General features: G+C 36.3%; 1 protein-coding gene across 1 annotated transcript in view; it reads right to left on the bottom strand.

The window, feature by feature from the left end:
* The window catches only part of col14a1a (collagen, type XIV, alpha 1a), a 119,841-nt gene that overhangs the window by 58,665 nt on the left and 45,536 nt on the right, over window positions 1-15,640 (bottom strand). Inside the window, exons 12-22 of the mRNA XM_041988851.1 lie at window positions 15,382-15,527; window positions 15,126-15,255; window positions 14,824-14,963; window positions 14,454-14,580; window positions 12,225-12,364; window positions 9,688-9,820; window positions 9,288-9,323; window positions 8,164-8,306; window positions 5,305-5,437; window positions 3,047-3,169; window positions 1,646-1,795 (exon numbers count right to left, since the gene is read on the bottom strand). Coding sequence (XP_041844785.1) covers window positions 1,646-1,795; window positions 3,047-3,169; window positions 5,305-5,437; window positions 8,164-8,306; window positions 9,288-9,323; window positions 9,688-9,820; window positions 12,225-12,364; window positions 14,454-14,580; window positions 14,824-14,963; window positions 15,126-15,255; window positions 15,382-15,527 — 1,401 coding nt within the window. The remainder of the gene's footprint in view (window positions 1-1,645; window positions 1,796-3,046; window positions 3,170-5,304; window positions 5,438-8,163; window positions 8,307-9,287; window positions 9,324-9,687; window positions 9,821-12,224; window positions 12,365-14,453; window positions 14,581-14,823; window positions 14,964-15,125; window positions 15,256-15,381; window positions 15,528-15,640) is intronic.

The raw sequence follows: 15,640 nt of genomic DNA, 5'->3' as shown, positions 1-15,640 counted from the left end.
TTACACCTGTGTCCCATACTGCTATCTTTCTTCAGTGGTGATCCTTTAGCTGTCCTTCTAAAATTTATTACCGTCACAACCTTGTGAGCTCCAGCATTAACAAAGAACTGTATTTGAGGGAAAGTCACAGTGGTCCTCTAGGTATTTATAACTACATTTTTATGCAACATACTGTTGTGCATAATTTATTGGTGCAAACATGCCAGTTGGTGCTCTCAACTCCGCGACTGCAAACACATGACTGGATGCATTACAGATAATAAATCAGTTCCTTCAGTGCCAAGTAAAAATCTACAACTTTTACTGATACCTGAGAAACATGCATAAATCTGATATGTGAAAATATACCAGGGAACAGGGAATTGATTGGATTTGATAGTAATATGTTCTCTAAGTACTGAGTCATAACTGGCCAAGAGGGGAGGGAAGGACAAATGTATGAATGCACAAGGGAACATGAATCATAAATTAGTAAAATATACAGCGAATAAAAATAGATATAGACATAGTTTTATGACTTCAATTTGGTATGCTGAAAATACAAATTGGGCTTGTAAAATGTTAGTGTGCCAAGTTAATATAAAGATAAAAAAGATGTTAAGTCATAAAAAAACATCTCTTACTGTGAGGGCTTAATTGAGAGAGAGGTAGGGAATCACAAGTTATCCTACAGAAGTATGATTAATTAAACAGATAATGGATGGCACATCACTTCAGCTCAAATAAAAAAAGGGATCAGTGTACCACAAGCATTTCCCTTCATTTGAGATATGTGAATCAAACAATTCCCCAACTTGCTTCAAAGACAAAATAAATGGAAAAGACAGTGAAATGTGTGTGTTTTTCTTTTTTTTTTTTTTTTTTTTTTTTTTTGCTGCACCCATTCATATTCATGGAAAATTCAATCCCTTCTGGCCAATCAGACGACAGCAGATTTTAAATGAAGGGGATGAAACATTAATTTTCTAGAAACCATACACACTGAATCAGCAAGATAAACAGATAACATCATTAAAATGACACAGAATTGTCCTGAGCGCATGCCAAACCTGATTTAAAGAAATAACCAACAAGAAATGAATGAACAAGCAGTTAAACGTACATAAACAACATATAATCTTTGCTCTTTTTTTCTTTATGGCTACCAGTCTCTCTGACTCTTAATTTCTTCATCTATTTGTTTAAGATGAGAGAGGAATTAAAAAGTCTGCATTAGGGCCCACTGATACCAAATCTATATGCAAAAGGGATTGTTCTTGCCAGCAGTCTGGAAAATATTAATATCCTTCTGTCTATTTGTCTGTTTGCTGAGGTCTCAATGGAAATTAGCGAACATGGTATAAGCAGGCATTTAATATGCATGTTGCATCTTCCCTCTGTCTTTAAACTACTTTGCTTTTCTGCCACCACAGTCGTTTTCTCTTGACAGTCACAATATTGTGACAAATTTAAACTGAAAGCTTGAAGTGGTGATATACATTATACTTTAAAATACCTAGTTTAAAATCTGACATGACTTTAGATAATCAGCTTACTATCAGTAAAACTTTATTTAGAATAATATTCACATCTTTATTCTTATGTTTCTTAATATCCCTCTGACTATGATGAATGTTTGTAACAGATGTATGATAAAGATGCTTACATGTCTTCGCATTAATTAGCAGTGGTTCACTGTCTCCTGTAGGGTAAGAAGCTGTCACTTGAACACTATACTCTGTTCCACTCAGCAGGTTAAGGAGCGGCATGGAGGTCACGTCTTCACCCACTGTTGTCTCTAAAACTGGACCCTGGACTAAAACAGACACAGATACATAAGAACAAAAAGGAAGTACAAATGATTAAAACATACTGATCTTACAGTTAATAAACCAAATAAACACAGAAACACATTTCAAACTGTGGTAAAAACATCTTTGATCAAATTTAAATGAGAAAGGAGAGAAGATGAGACAGAAAGTAGAAGCTGGTCTTTGCTTTTAAGATTGTCATTAGTGAAACATGTCATTCCAAGCTTTAAAACCTGTCAGGATTTTATAAGTCCAGGATGAGGCTCCTGTTCAGGAAGACATAGCAAAGTTCAGAATCCAACTAAAGCACAGAAAGGCATAAATCTTTACATATGGCAAGTAGCTTACAACACACATCAAGTTTCCAAAAACTAACAGAAGCTTGTTGTTATAAACACCAGGAGCATTTCAGACATTGACACAAACATGCATGAAGCCTCATCTAGACCACTGAAACAAATATAAAGTAATAATAATCTCTGTGAATGCAGCTAATTTAAAAAAACTCCTACAAAAAACAGCACATTACAAATTAAACTGTAAAAACTTATATACACCAAAAAGAGTTATTACATGTAAAACACACCACCCACTGGAAAAGTGTTTAATGAGAAACAGGATCTTTGGCAGTGTGTGAACCTTTTATGCATTTTCTGTAATACACTAAAGTACAGTACTACAGTACCTCACAGTTTAAAACAATGGCACTGTGAAATTTATTTTTTCTTCAACTACTAAAACTACACACTAATTATTTTTAGATGACTAAAAAGAGACAGAAAAACTATAAAAACGTTAAGCTGGAGCACTGCCTTGGTAAACAATTAGTGACAGAAGTAGAAGAACAATAAAAATCGGCTTTCCATGTTACTTCAAGACAAGAAAAAAAAAGAGGAAGGGTAAAGTTTTATTACAGTGCTGAATAGCTGATATTGTACTTTAAACATAAATATTTGTGATTTTCCTTTTATAACAATCAAATTAGTAAATTTGGGCCAGCATGTGTCCTTGGGCAAAGCACATTAAGTGTCCAAGAATATAAATCGTGTGCATGGTATAAGCATGTTGAAATTGATCACTTTTCCTTTTGCATTTGTTGTTGTATTTTATTTCAACAAAATCCAGGACAAGAAAAAATTACTCTGACTTCGGACTAGTGCTAAATTCTAAAAATAATATGTGGCTTAGCTATATGTAGCAATGTGTAGTATTTGGGGGGGGGGGGGGTTCATGTGTGTGGTAGTGTGCTAATGTACCATATATGGGCTGGTAGATGATCCTGTAACCGATTGTGGGAGACTGAGGTGGATCCCAGGTGACCCTGAAGCGGTCGTACCACTCTTCTGACACACGAAGGTTTTCAGGAGACAAGAGCGGCACTGTCAAAACAAGACCAAAATACAAATACAAAACAGCTTCTCACAGATGGACTTTTATATTGTACATTAGGTCATCATGTGTAATGAACATACAGATTATACAGTTCTATACTGATCTAATTTACAAACCGTCTTCCATTGGAACAAACTAATTTCATTCATAGAGTTATGATGATTTTCCTTTCAGTAAGTTCTCCCCACATGTTAAATGTTGGTGATGTTTGGTAATGCCTCTACTACTCAAACCGAAATAGCTCATGTAACAAAGCATAGTTTGTCTGCAGACAGGTTAACTGAGTGACTTTATCGTTCAATTAGTGTCTAGACAGGCTGAAATACCAGAAAAAGCTGCTATCAAAATTATGTTCACCATGTTAAACATCTTAGGAATGAAAACAAAGACCCATGTGATGGAGACTTAGAATGTTGTCTTTGCAAACCTCCCGCTAACTTCATAGCTGGGTCAAAAATACAGTCAAATTATCAGCAACAAGCTAAACTACAGTAAAGATGTGTCATGGCTAGAAGCTGCAGATCTGGAAAGATCGACTACCAGGGACTAGCTGGAGGTTGATGTGTTACTGGTTTCGACTTAGCAGTGACAAGTGTGGTCTGCTGCATCTAACCAAACCTAAAAGTTCATGTGTGAGTTTAGTGTTGGACTGCATGTACTGCTTCTATCTTATCTAATGGGAAATAAATTTAACTGCAACTACAAAGTTCCTCATTTACTTGGTCTGCATACTCATATTCCTTTAGCTCATCTGTTTAAGTTATATGAAAATCAGTCTACGAAATACAGAAGTGTCTGCAGTCAGTTAACCTTTAAATTCTGCAGGTTTGTTTTTAATGTTTATAAATAAAGGTTCAGTCTTGGCTATTCATGGACACCTCAACAAGTGACAGAGAGACTAACAACAGTGGAAGCTGAAGAAGCCAGCAGGTGGACTATAGAAAGGGACCACAGTCATAAGAACAATGTAGTGAATCAAAAATCAAAATACTGTTCTCCACAAAACCCTGTGAGACATGTAAATCATGGCCAGATTTCTTGTGAATACATCTAAAGAGACAATGTCATCACGTTCTTGCTGTATGTGTGTGCACTCAGCCCTGCACATCACAGACACACATACCTGCAACTCTGACACAAACAGCAAAGAAGAGAAGACGGCTGATTAAGATAATTGCAAACTGTAGCAGAAATGCAGACAAACACAGTTTAAAGAAACATAACAATTTCTTGAATATAGTCATCTATTACAGAAAGTTTGTGCCAAAGCATTTAGACAGAGCAACAGTCCAACAGTAAGGTCAGACGCTCGGCTGATTGATGGTGTTTAAGTGCGGTAACAACTTGATTCGCATTTGCAGAGTTGTGCCACAGTTTGTTTGATTTGTTCTTCAGCAAGATTATCCAAAAAAGTCTTGTGTAAAATTTTATGAAAGTGAGAAACGGAGTGAAGAGATGGAGCACGGCCAAAGGAAGAACCCATTAAACTTCCTTTGGCCTCACTGACTGAGATCAGCTTAAAAAAGTGAGATAAGACATTGGCCTTGAAGCCTAATCACAGGGTTGTAAATCATTTCAGCCTCTGATTTAGGGGAGAATGTAACTGTCAAAAAATAGACAATAATCTCATCAAGTATGCCTTGCTTCTGATTTATCACCACTCTCCAAACTAAGAAGACTTTTTATTTGCATTATGCTGAGCTATAGTGCTCTCATCTGAAAAGATGACATATTTAATCTAACATTTAATTTCTTTCCATTGAAGAGACAATCATTGCTGCTTATACGAGATAATCAGGAGAACAGCCGAGAAAATCAATTAGAGCTGAGTAAAATCATTTAATCATTACATTAATAAAAAGGACCTGCTGTTATAATGAGCAGCCCTCATTAAGGCAATTTGGAACACATCAGCGTTTGTCATCACTTTCGTTCATGTTCTCCGTCACAAACATAAATCAACATAAAATGAATGAAATGCAAATGAACATCCTGCTCACTGCAATGAAATGATTGTGATTTGGTTGCATTACATGTTCTCAAACAACAAAGAGGTTAATAATTCTTGAATCTTGGGTGGACATTGATATATGTGTGCGTGCTGGGCGTTCATTAGGCTTACATGTGGTTCCCAAGGTAGAGACACTGATGCCTTCTTGTCCATCGCTGTACACTGGTGTGACTGTCACCTTGTATTGGGTGTCTGGCTGCAAAGGCTGGAGCACTGCTCTTCTCTGACCACCACTGACTGACACCTAGATAAACGTACACACAAATTCACACACTCAGGGAGCAATTAAAGGATTAAATTCAGTTGAACCTGCAGAAAGGCAAACAGGCAGGTGACATGCAGATCAGGAACTCAGGAACACTTTCATACATATAAAGATTTCACATGCGGCCTTGAAAATAGGAAATCTGTTGCTTTTCTATTCTGGGGACGTTTGAAGAGAATGATCAAGTGCAAAATGCTGCATATACATTAAGAATTCTGCTCACCTCAGTTTAGTCAATAAAGTCAGTTAATGCCAAAAGTGAGGCTGAGAACTGAGAAAAACCCATTATTTCTTGGATTTCATTTATAAGCACTGAAGTCTCTCTTTCTGTGGTTATTTGTTCAGATTCACTGAAATCACTTATATAGCCTTTATCAGAAAAAAACCTTATCTACAATAATTTTATGGTATAGGGGCTCACACATATGATGATGCCATTTTTACATCTGTTTTAAAACACATTTGCTATTAATTTTGCACAAGGTTCACTTAACTCCTTTTCACTCATCAAAAAGGCTAACATTAATGGCTTTATTAACTAGTCAATTATTCATTCAGATATAAGTAACTTTCAAGGAACGTTCCTCTTAGCCTTATTCAAATATCCTAGAACAGTGGCATAGAGAACAACAGTACAAGCATGCTGAGAACACCATCAGAGAGCTCTGAGCGGTACTTATTAAGGGTATTAGAGCTCTTACAGTCAAGTATTGCAGCATGAGAAACGTGTTATTTTTCACTTCACTTGGAGATAGTTTGTCCATCATCATCTCTGACTCACACTGATCCAGCAAATCTTCAGCAGCTTTGTTTTTTCTTATTTAATGTTCATTTAGCTCAGGCATTATAAAGACTGCTTTCTGTAAAGCACTTTGACTTAACCTTGTGGTATATTGTGCTATACAAATAAACTTGCCTTACCCTGATATGTTTAAGCAAATAAAGAAAAATGTAAGCACAGGGGGGAACTATTTATCATTTATTTAATGACACATTTTGCTTGAATTTATAGAGATTCTGCCTCATTTGGACTTAGATCTTTTTTGCTGTCTATACAAAGAAAATCTAATAATGGACTCAAAATAGTTTGATTTAAAACCCAGAGTGATGGACAGCAGTAATTGGTTTATTAAGATTATTATGATGTTTTTACCTCCTTGGCATTGTTATAATACAAACCTGAGTGCTCCAGACCAGATGTGCACGCTAACTGATGATTACATAATCAGGTGCATTTGATTAGCAACACCTGGCTGCTGCTTAGTCTCCTTATGCCTATCAGTTAAAGATTTCACACACTGCTACTGCATTTTAACCAGCTTTTTTATTTTTTTATTTTCATTTTAATAAACTAATGACAGTGTAATATGTCATGTATTAGAACCTGGTTAAGACCAGACTAGTTTTAATTGTGCCCAGACTGATGCATTTTCTTTTCCACATGACCAAAAAGAGCGTAGGATAAAGAGATTTGGGAAAGGAGTAAACACAGATATGTGTATTTTAAAATGCTTTCAAGATTCAGTTGAACTTTCCTCTCATTGTAGTATATCAGTGTAACTTCACAGTATATACTCACTACTGAGTTTCTGTAGAATATATCAGCTGTTGTCAAAGTTTAAACTTGCTCCATTTGCTGTCCTGCTCAGGTGGAGTTTATCTAATGTAAATGTGGATTTTGTAACAAAGCAAAACCTTTTCCTTTCTTTTTTTTTATTATTATTGTTGTTGTTTTTGCTTTTTTAATAGTTTTATAAGTCCAATAAACTTTGAACCAAAGTAAATTTGCTTGGATGAAAAGATGTGTGAGGAATACATTGAGTTGGCCACTGTTTAACGCACACAATCACTAAAAACAGCTCTCATTTTCTGTCACACACTCACAGATTAAAAATAAAAAGTTTGACCTGAAACAACCTTTGTATAATCAGCCATCAGACAGGTTTAAACCATTTTTTTTTTTCATTTTATGCAGCAGTTTCTTTTTCCACCATGTTTTGTTTCTTTTGCTCTTTTCTCAGCTGCCCTCCATTTCTGCTCTCGCTGAAGTAAATGGCTGCTGAAAAGATAATGGAATGTCTTCGGGCTTGGCCCGGCCTCTCCATCTTCTACAGCTCTGACACCGCATCGGGAAATTAAAACAGGGTGAGGAAAAGAGGGGCGATAGAGAGAGAGAAGACATGATGGAGGGAAACAGAAAAGAACAGAGATAGAAGGACAGAAGGGGAAGAGGCTGCGTGCAGATGTGTGTGTGTTTGGGTGCACATCAGTGATCAGGGTCAGTACATGTGAGCTCAAGGACCTTTAAGAGAGATGGCAGGAGCAGGAAGGACAGGCTGAGTGGACTGCGACTAAAAGTGTAATCAGTTTTCTGACTGTAGCTGATGACCCCACACTGACCACTCTAGTGCCTTCCAGTTGGCTGGAGGGGTGAAATCACTCAAATCTTTCTCCAAACACAACTTGGGTGTTGTCTGTCCCAAAAATAAATGTTCACAATTCACCAGGGGTGATGTTATGGGTGTTTACATAAATCCTTTTGATGGCTACAATGTCCAAAGGCCTGTGAGGAAGAATACATGAGGCAGGGATCAACTATAACTAAAATCTGGACGAATACACCAGATAAAAACACTGATCAAACTTCTAGATCTACTTTATAAATATTCTCAATGACCTTTTTTGCATCAGCTTGTTGTACTCACAGATTCTTCCTTGTGATCACCCCTGAGGGTGGTGTAGGAGATCCTATAGTTCTCCACTTTAGGGTCTTCCAGGTCCCACGATGCATGTAAGCTCTGGGTGGTCTCATCACTCAGGTAAAGGTTTTTTACCGCCTGACGTGCCACTGTCACATCACAGACAACAGTTACTTAAAGTTAAACCAGAGTAAACCTTTTTGGATGAAAATTAGTGAGAAAGCTCCACAACTTTGAAATGCAAGACTCGACTTACAAAACCGAAACAACATTGTAAGGTTTTAAGTTTGGTGTAATGTAGGTTTAAATGTTAATCACTGATGAAATGGATGAAATTGACTTTGTATTTCTAAAGGATTAAAAGCCATGAATAAAGTGATACAACTATATTTTTTATAGAATATTAATATTATACAAATATGACAACATGTTATTACTTCCGCCATGGCAGAGGTCATGTATTCGGCAGTTTTACTTTGGGGAGATAGTGATAATTTTGCCATTAGAGCTTCTAACTCAAAAATAATGCACACAATCACTGGCAAAAAAAAAAAAAAAAAAAAAAAAAAGTTACTATGGCTTGGCAGAGGTCTATGCTCTGTCTCAGAAGTTCTAACAATATTTCTTCATTTGTTGCATTTAAGTGTTTCATTTTTTTTTTTTCATCTATCAACCATAGTTTCGACATTATAAGTGAGCAATAATGGCAAAAAATCCAGAACAAGTAACTTCACGATTGCACTTTGGCATCATTAGCATGTACTGATGAGATTAAAGTTGTTAAAAACTGAATTGTAATAGAATTTCTTGACAGATGCCTTGGCTTGAGTCATGATAACAATTAGGCCAGTCGTATTGCAGGGACAGTTTTTTGAATGTATCAAGTGAAATGAGGTTGCTAACCAGTGGAGACATGCTGGCAAAATTATTTAAATGAAAGCTCAGACAATTTAACCTTTCTAAAAGTGTTAAGAAAAAGAAATTACATTCCACAATTTCAGCCACTGCGAGGGTCAACTCTTGTCATGTTTGCCTATTTCTATTTCTATACATGCACAACATGGAAAATGTAAAGATCTCCCCCCTAACACTTTGCAGTTTTGCAGAGATCCAATTTGGATGCTTCTTACCTGTGGTTGTGGCAGCAATCGTTGTTGTCATAGCCACTGGGGAAATACGGAGAGCAAAAATCAGATAATTGGATACAAACGCTTCTAAACAATTCTCTGTGTCAATAACTAAGCCAATTACAAAGAAATATGTATGAAAATATTGATGGTAAAATAGATTTTCTACATCTGAGATAAGCCAAGACAAACAAATCTACTGCCTTGACTAAGAAATGCAAATTCTTTTATCTGAAAATGTGCTTATCTGTGATAATAAGCAAAAAGGAGCAGAGGAGAAACATTATCACTTGAAAAGCTTTGAGAGGATTTTTGTTTGTGTTTTAATAAGACAAAGCAAACAACCAACTATGCCATTTTAATAGCATATGTGTTGCAAATCAAGCAATCTGTTGTCACTTACATGTCGTCTCTATGACAGAAACGGTGTCGCTCTCAGATTCGTCTTCGAATATGGCCGTCAGCATGACTTCATACTCAGTAGTGGGACTGAGACCAGTAAGGATGTATCTGTTTTCAATTCCACTCAAAACCACCTACAGTATAGAGGAGAAACAGACATAAAAGTGTCCTATTACATTTTATTTTCATCACAGTATTCTCTCCAAAAGTCTTCTTTAGAAAGAAGTTGCTTGATACCCTCAGAAATGTCAGCTCTTGTTTTATGACCTGTTTTTAACAGTTCATCCAAGTTGAAATGGAAAATTCTATAGCCATATGGGATTTTGACAACACTTCATTTGTCTTTATTATATAATGCTTTCACCCTACACATTAATGCCAATGAAACTATCATAATAGAAAGAGTGATGGTCTTTATGTTGAACTCATGTAGATATTACTTTAAGAAGAAAAGTATAAAAGCAAGTTAAACCTAAAAAAGTAAATCCAATTTTTCATTTTGTGATGCTGTGCTTCACAAAGTATTATCAGGTCAACTTTCCCTGATTTGTCATCACTACACTCACATAAACAATTTTTTGGGAGGCATTAACCAGCAGCTTGTGAAGATTTTTTTAAATTTAAATGCAACTTCAAACCTAATGAAACCAAGATCAATAATAATTTTAGTTGAGAAAATTTGCAGTTATTGGAGCACTTAAGGTCACAACATACAGAGAATAATCGAAAAAGGTGTTTTACACTAAATGTAAGTTTCCAGTTGGATCAATTGCTACTTCATGAGTTCAAAACACCCACTTTAATATGAATTACCAGAGGCATACTGGGGCTCAAGGTAAATGGAAATAGGTCATAAATATATGCCTTTATAACATCAAGAGCAATTTTAAAATAAAAAATTACTGTAGATGACTTAATAACCAGTTTTTTCGGGTTGTTATGCAGGCTTTTAAGGCATCATTAGGTGCAAATTTCACCAGTGAGGCCATTTGTTTACCCTGGAGCAAGTGTGTCTTTACTGAATTATTGTCTCGCTTTTTTTTTACACTCTGTTGCCGTTAGCGTGATACATTTTCCAGTACAGATACTTTATTGATTTAAACAAACAGCAAGAAGAACTATAAAACCTGCTTTCAAAAACAATTTAGTCTTAATCCTAGGTTACACCTCACACGATCTCTGGGTTTTTTGTTTAATCTGCTCTTAGTTATAAATCACACATACGTGATACGTAGATGAGAAACAGTAAAACTACTCCTCTCTTTTCAGGCTGTCAATACCACAAGTCTACCTTTCAGATTCCTGAAAACATTATTTTCAGTTTTTATGACTCTCAGCTGAACACACAAACTTACACACAACCTCACACAACATGCCCACCCTGTCACACTCTCAGGGCTCTATCGCTGCCTCCCAGCTGTCTCTAAACCCTGAATCATGGTGATAAAACTCCTGAGCCATTAATTTCTAGATTTATTTATACTCAACCATGCCAGCAGCTTTGTTTAGCTGCAGACTTTCCTTTATCTAGACTTAGAGAGTGCAGCCGTTTCTTCCTCTAAAAATAAATATAATATATAGAACAATGTGTTGACGAAAAGCTCTGAATCTATGCAGGATATTTATCATCCAATGCTAAATTACACATTTCCTTAACAAGGTGGATGTTAGACGCTCTGCCAAGTTGTCAGAATTTTGTGTTTTATCCATGTGATGCTACAGAGGAGCTGCCTGCCAACAGGTATGCCAGGCAAATGCTTGGGGCCCGGGCCAGAAGCAGAAGCAGAAGCAGCTAGAGAGCAGTGACAATCCGAAGAGTTTGCAATGACAGTGGTCGGCTGGTGCTGAACTTCCTGGGCTCCGCCAGAACCTCTAGCTGTTGCTGCAAGCGATGCAAATTATGTAAACAGGAGAGTGCGGGTTGATCAAAATGAAGAGATGTTATTTGTCTGGTTGTAACAAAAGAAGAATAAAAAACAGCAAGAGCAAAGAAGTAATCGAGACAGTGATAAGAAGTGCCAATAATACAGAAGCCAATTTAGCTCAGAGCAGCTCAGTCTGTCTTGCTCCTGTTGACTGCCTGGGATGAAAATAAAAACAACTAACTCAGACAAAAGCTTTGTTTTTTAGTTATCAAATTAAAGCTGTGTCCATTTAGGTGTAAGGATGTAAGTTTTTGTGCATTGTGTGTAAGTAGTGTTTATATTTAAATCTTCTGTACGTGCTAATTAAATGAAAATAGTAAATAATGAAGTATGACTAAATGAAAACTGCCAACAAAAACATCCAAAAGTTGCATTTGATAAAATTAAAGTTACAACAAAAAGCATTAAAAGATGATATTACTAAAATGTTATTGTTATAATAAAATGGCAATAAAGGGGCCCCCTGTGAAATTTTGTCTAGGGCCCAAGGAGATCTTAGAATCATCTCTTCCCATCTAATCTGTAGGTATCTGTAATGGAAACGTAATCCTGCTGTTCTATATCATGCTTATTTAAAATGCATTTATTTGTTTGATTTTGTATGTGCACTGACCTCTTTTGTATCGCCGCCTGTGAATGGTGCCCAGGAGAGCCTGTAGAGTTCAATGTCATTGGCTGAGTGATCCCAGATGACCTTAAAGCTATGTGTGCTGACATCAGTAGAGCGCAGATTCAGAGGACCAGGCACTGGAGCTGAAAGATACAAAGACTATTTTTCCTTGGCTATATATATATATATATATATATATATATATATATATATAAAACCATCAATACTACATTCTTTTAGTGCAATGTTTTAAAAACCTTTTTGTAGTTTTTTTCTTTTCTAATCTTGCAGCTCCACACTGCAACCCCCTTGACTCAACAAAATTTATTTGCAAAAATAGTTGTTTTAGCTCATCAAGTTCATAAACCTGGTCCATTAAACAAAGTAAAATCCACACAACCCGGAAGTATTTTAATAGTTGCTCATCAAACATACATTTCTTTCAGCTGACTCAGCACTTGAGCCTTACTGTTTGTGGCTTCAAGGAATATTCCTTCAAATCAATATCTGTTAGTGTGATGGAATAGTCAGGGAGAGCGAAATGACCTTTTTATGTGACTGGGCTATTATGTTGAGGTGTAAATGAGAAGGGAAGACTGCCAAAATAGCAAAAGGACCAGAGAAGGTATAAAATTCAACACTTTGGCACTAAGAGAGTAACTGTTTGCCTTTTATTGATATTGATGCAGCTATTTTCTGTAAATGGAGTCAAAATTACCCTCAGCCAAGATGGGAGTTGGGAAATAAATTCCAATATTGATATAAATTGACCACAACAATGCAAGCATAGCAAGATGACTACCTTATAATCATCACCAGTATTTGTGAATAAGTAAAAAAAAAAAAACTTGATTAACTAATTAGTTTGTCACCTTCAAAAGTAATTTTCATTCAGGAGTATGCAAACTTCATTAGTTAGGGTATGTGAAGGTACTTCACAACATATTGGTATGGGAGCGCCAATGAACGCCATTACCCCCATTTACAACCATTATTAGCTGGTTAGTTTTTGTTTTGTTTGGTTAAAAATAGTATAATCGGGTAAAGAAAGGAAGAGAGATAAAGAAAAAAAAGAAAGAAAATAATCCTTATTGTGAGAAATCGAATACTGAATGCAAGATCTACCAGCTAAAAAGCAGATTCTATTCCAAAATCCAGCTTCCAAAACTTACAATTTTTTTCCAAAGTCCAACCCTTTCAGGGATTAGGCATGCAATATACAGCTTCTGTATATTATATTCAAGCAAGAATGCGGCATGGTATCTAAGCAACCAGATGTGTGGCGTCAGCTTCACACATTCCAGAGCAGGGGCGCCCAAGTCCGGTCCTCGAGATCTACCATCCTGCAACTTTTAGATGCAACCCTTCTCCAACACACCTGAATCAAATGACTGGCTTGTTACCAGGCCTCTGCAGAGCTGAATGACATGCCGATGACATCTGATTCAAGCGTGTTGGAGAAGGGTTGCATCTAAAAGTTGCAGGATGGTAGATCTCGAGGACCAAACTTGGGCACCCCTGCTCTAGAGTGATAGTTTAGCAAATGAGTGAGCATAACAGTTGGAATAAGCATTGAATATAATATTTTAGATAAATCTTTGAGTAAGCATCTTAAGTTGTTAGCTTATACTCATAATAAATAGTTAAAATTGTTATTATTGTTATTAAACATTTAGCAAATGAAATTAATAAACATTTTAACTTGTTGGCTGAAAGGAAAGTTGAACACATAAATTAGTTAATACTGTATAAAGTTAAAATGGTTGGCAAAAAGGTGATTAACAGCTGTAACAACTAGCAAAAATAACAAACAAATGGGTTGGATTTGTTAGCCACTCATATGCATACAATAATTAAATAGTTGACATTAATTAGTACTATGAAGGAACAGTTTAAACTGCAAATCAGTGGTATAATGAAGCTGTTAAAGCTAACAGCATAAATGAAAAGTTGAAAATGTTAGCTAATTCTGTGTGGGGAAAAAAAGCTGAAACACTTAGCTAACTCTTAGCAAAGAGTATTGATACTGTAGTTATTGTTAGAAAAAGTTCAAACTTCTAAGAGCTAGATTAAATTATGAATAAACAATTGTTTCAAATGTGGGTGAAGCAACTGAATAACTTGCCAAAGTAAAGGTTGAAACTGTTAGCTAAAACTCTGGATCAGTAATGGAAAGTATTTAACTACAGTGTATTTGAATATCCTTCTTGTGACACACTGGCAGTGCCTTACTGGTTGTGAAGCCATCAGTAAGTGGCTCTGATTGGCCCTCATTATAGAGGGCAAAGATGGCTACAGAGTACTCCGTCAGAGACATCAGCTCATTGAGGTCATAAGAAGTCACTGGCCCCACCTCCATCTGCAGAACACAAACATGTACAACACAAAAAAATGGACAAAAATATCTATCAAAAAGTAGAAGAAAAAAAGCCCAACACATTATAAAAAAATGTTATCCAGTGAATTACTTTTCACTCCAACATAAGGAAATATTTACTGCAGCATCTGTATATTTACACAGATATCAGACACAAATACAGTCAAAGGAGTCAAATAATTTTTAAAATGAAATAAATAAATAAATAAAAAAAGACCCACACACCTCATTGGGGACTAGTCCATCTGTCTTGACCCACACAATGCGGAAACCTTTGATGCCACTGGATGCTGGGTCCCATCTGATGTGGGCAGAGTTGTGAGTGATGTCAGAAAACTGGAGGTTTATGGGAGGATTCAGTGGCACTAGAGGAAAAGAGAGTGGACGATTGAAGTACTTTTAAGCTTTGTGATGTTTTACTTTTACTTTGAGAATGAGGAAAAAAATCTTTATTCAGGGGTCTTAGTTAATATAGTAACTTAAAATTTAAGTTAGAAAATGTATAGGCGAGAGGATGCATTACTCACATGTGGTTCCCTGTTTTGTAACAGGGTCACTAGTCTCGTCTCCATACATGGCATGAACAGTGACAGCATATTCAGTGTCAGGGACCAACGTATCTAGCTCCAGTTCTGTCACTGAATCAGACACCTTGACCTTTTGATCAACAATGCAAAAATGCAGGATTTAATCATAACATGTTTAATGTTTCTGGGATAGAATACTGTTGAAAACAGTACTTGCATCAGACTACTTTGTTTTTTTTTTCCTTTATTTTACTACCTCCTTCTCAGTTAAGTCTCCATCGTCTGTAAGAGGGGCATACAGCAGCATGTATCCTGAGACTCCATCCACACTGTCCCATCTAGCTTTCATGGTGCTTTGAGTCACATCAAACAGCTGGAAGCCAGTGACTGAGGGGAGAGCCACTGCATACACCCAGCAACACAGACAAACACATGTATTTCATAGGAAGAAAATCGCAAACCAGTATCTTGAGTTGCATTTAACTATAATAAAAAAAGATTCTGCCTTAAAACAA

This window comes from Melanotaenia boesemani, chromosome 6 (genome assembly GCF_017639745.1).
Source record: "Melanotaenia boesemani isolate fMelBoe1 chromosome 6, fMelBoe1.pri, whole genome shotgun sequence".
NCBI classification, from domain to species: Eukaryota; Metazoa; Chordata; class Actinopteri; order Atheriniformes; family Melanotaeniidae; genus Melanotaenia; species Melanotaenia boesemani.
This window is presented reverse-complemented; position numbering and strand designations above follow the sequence as displayed.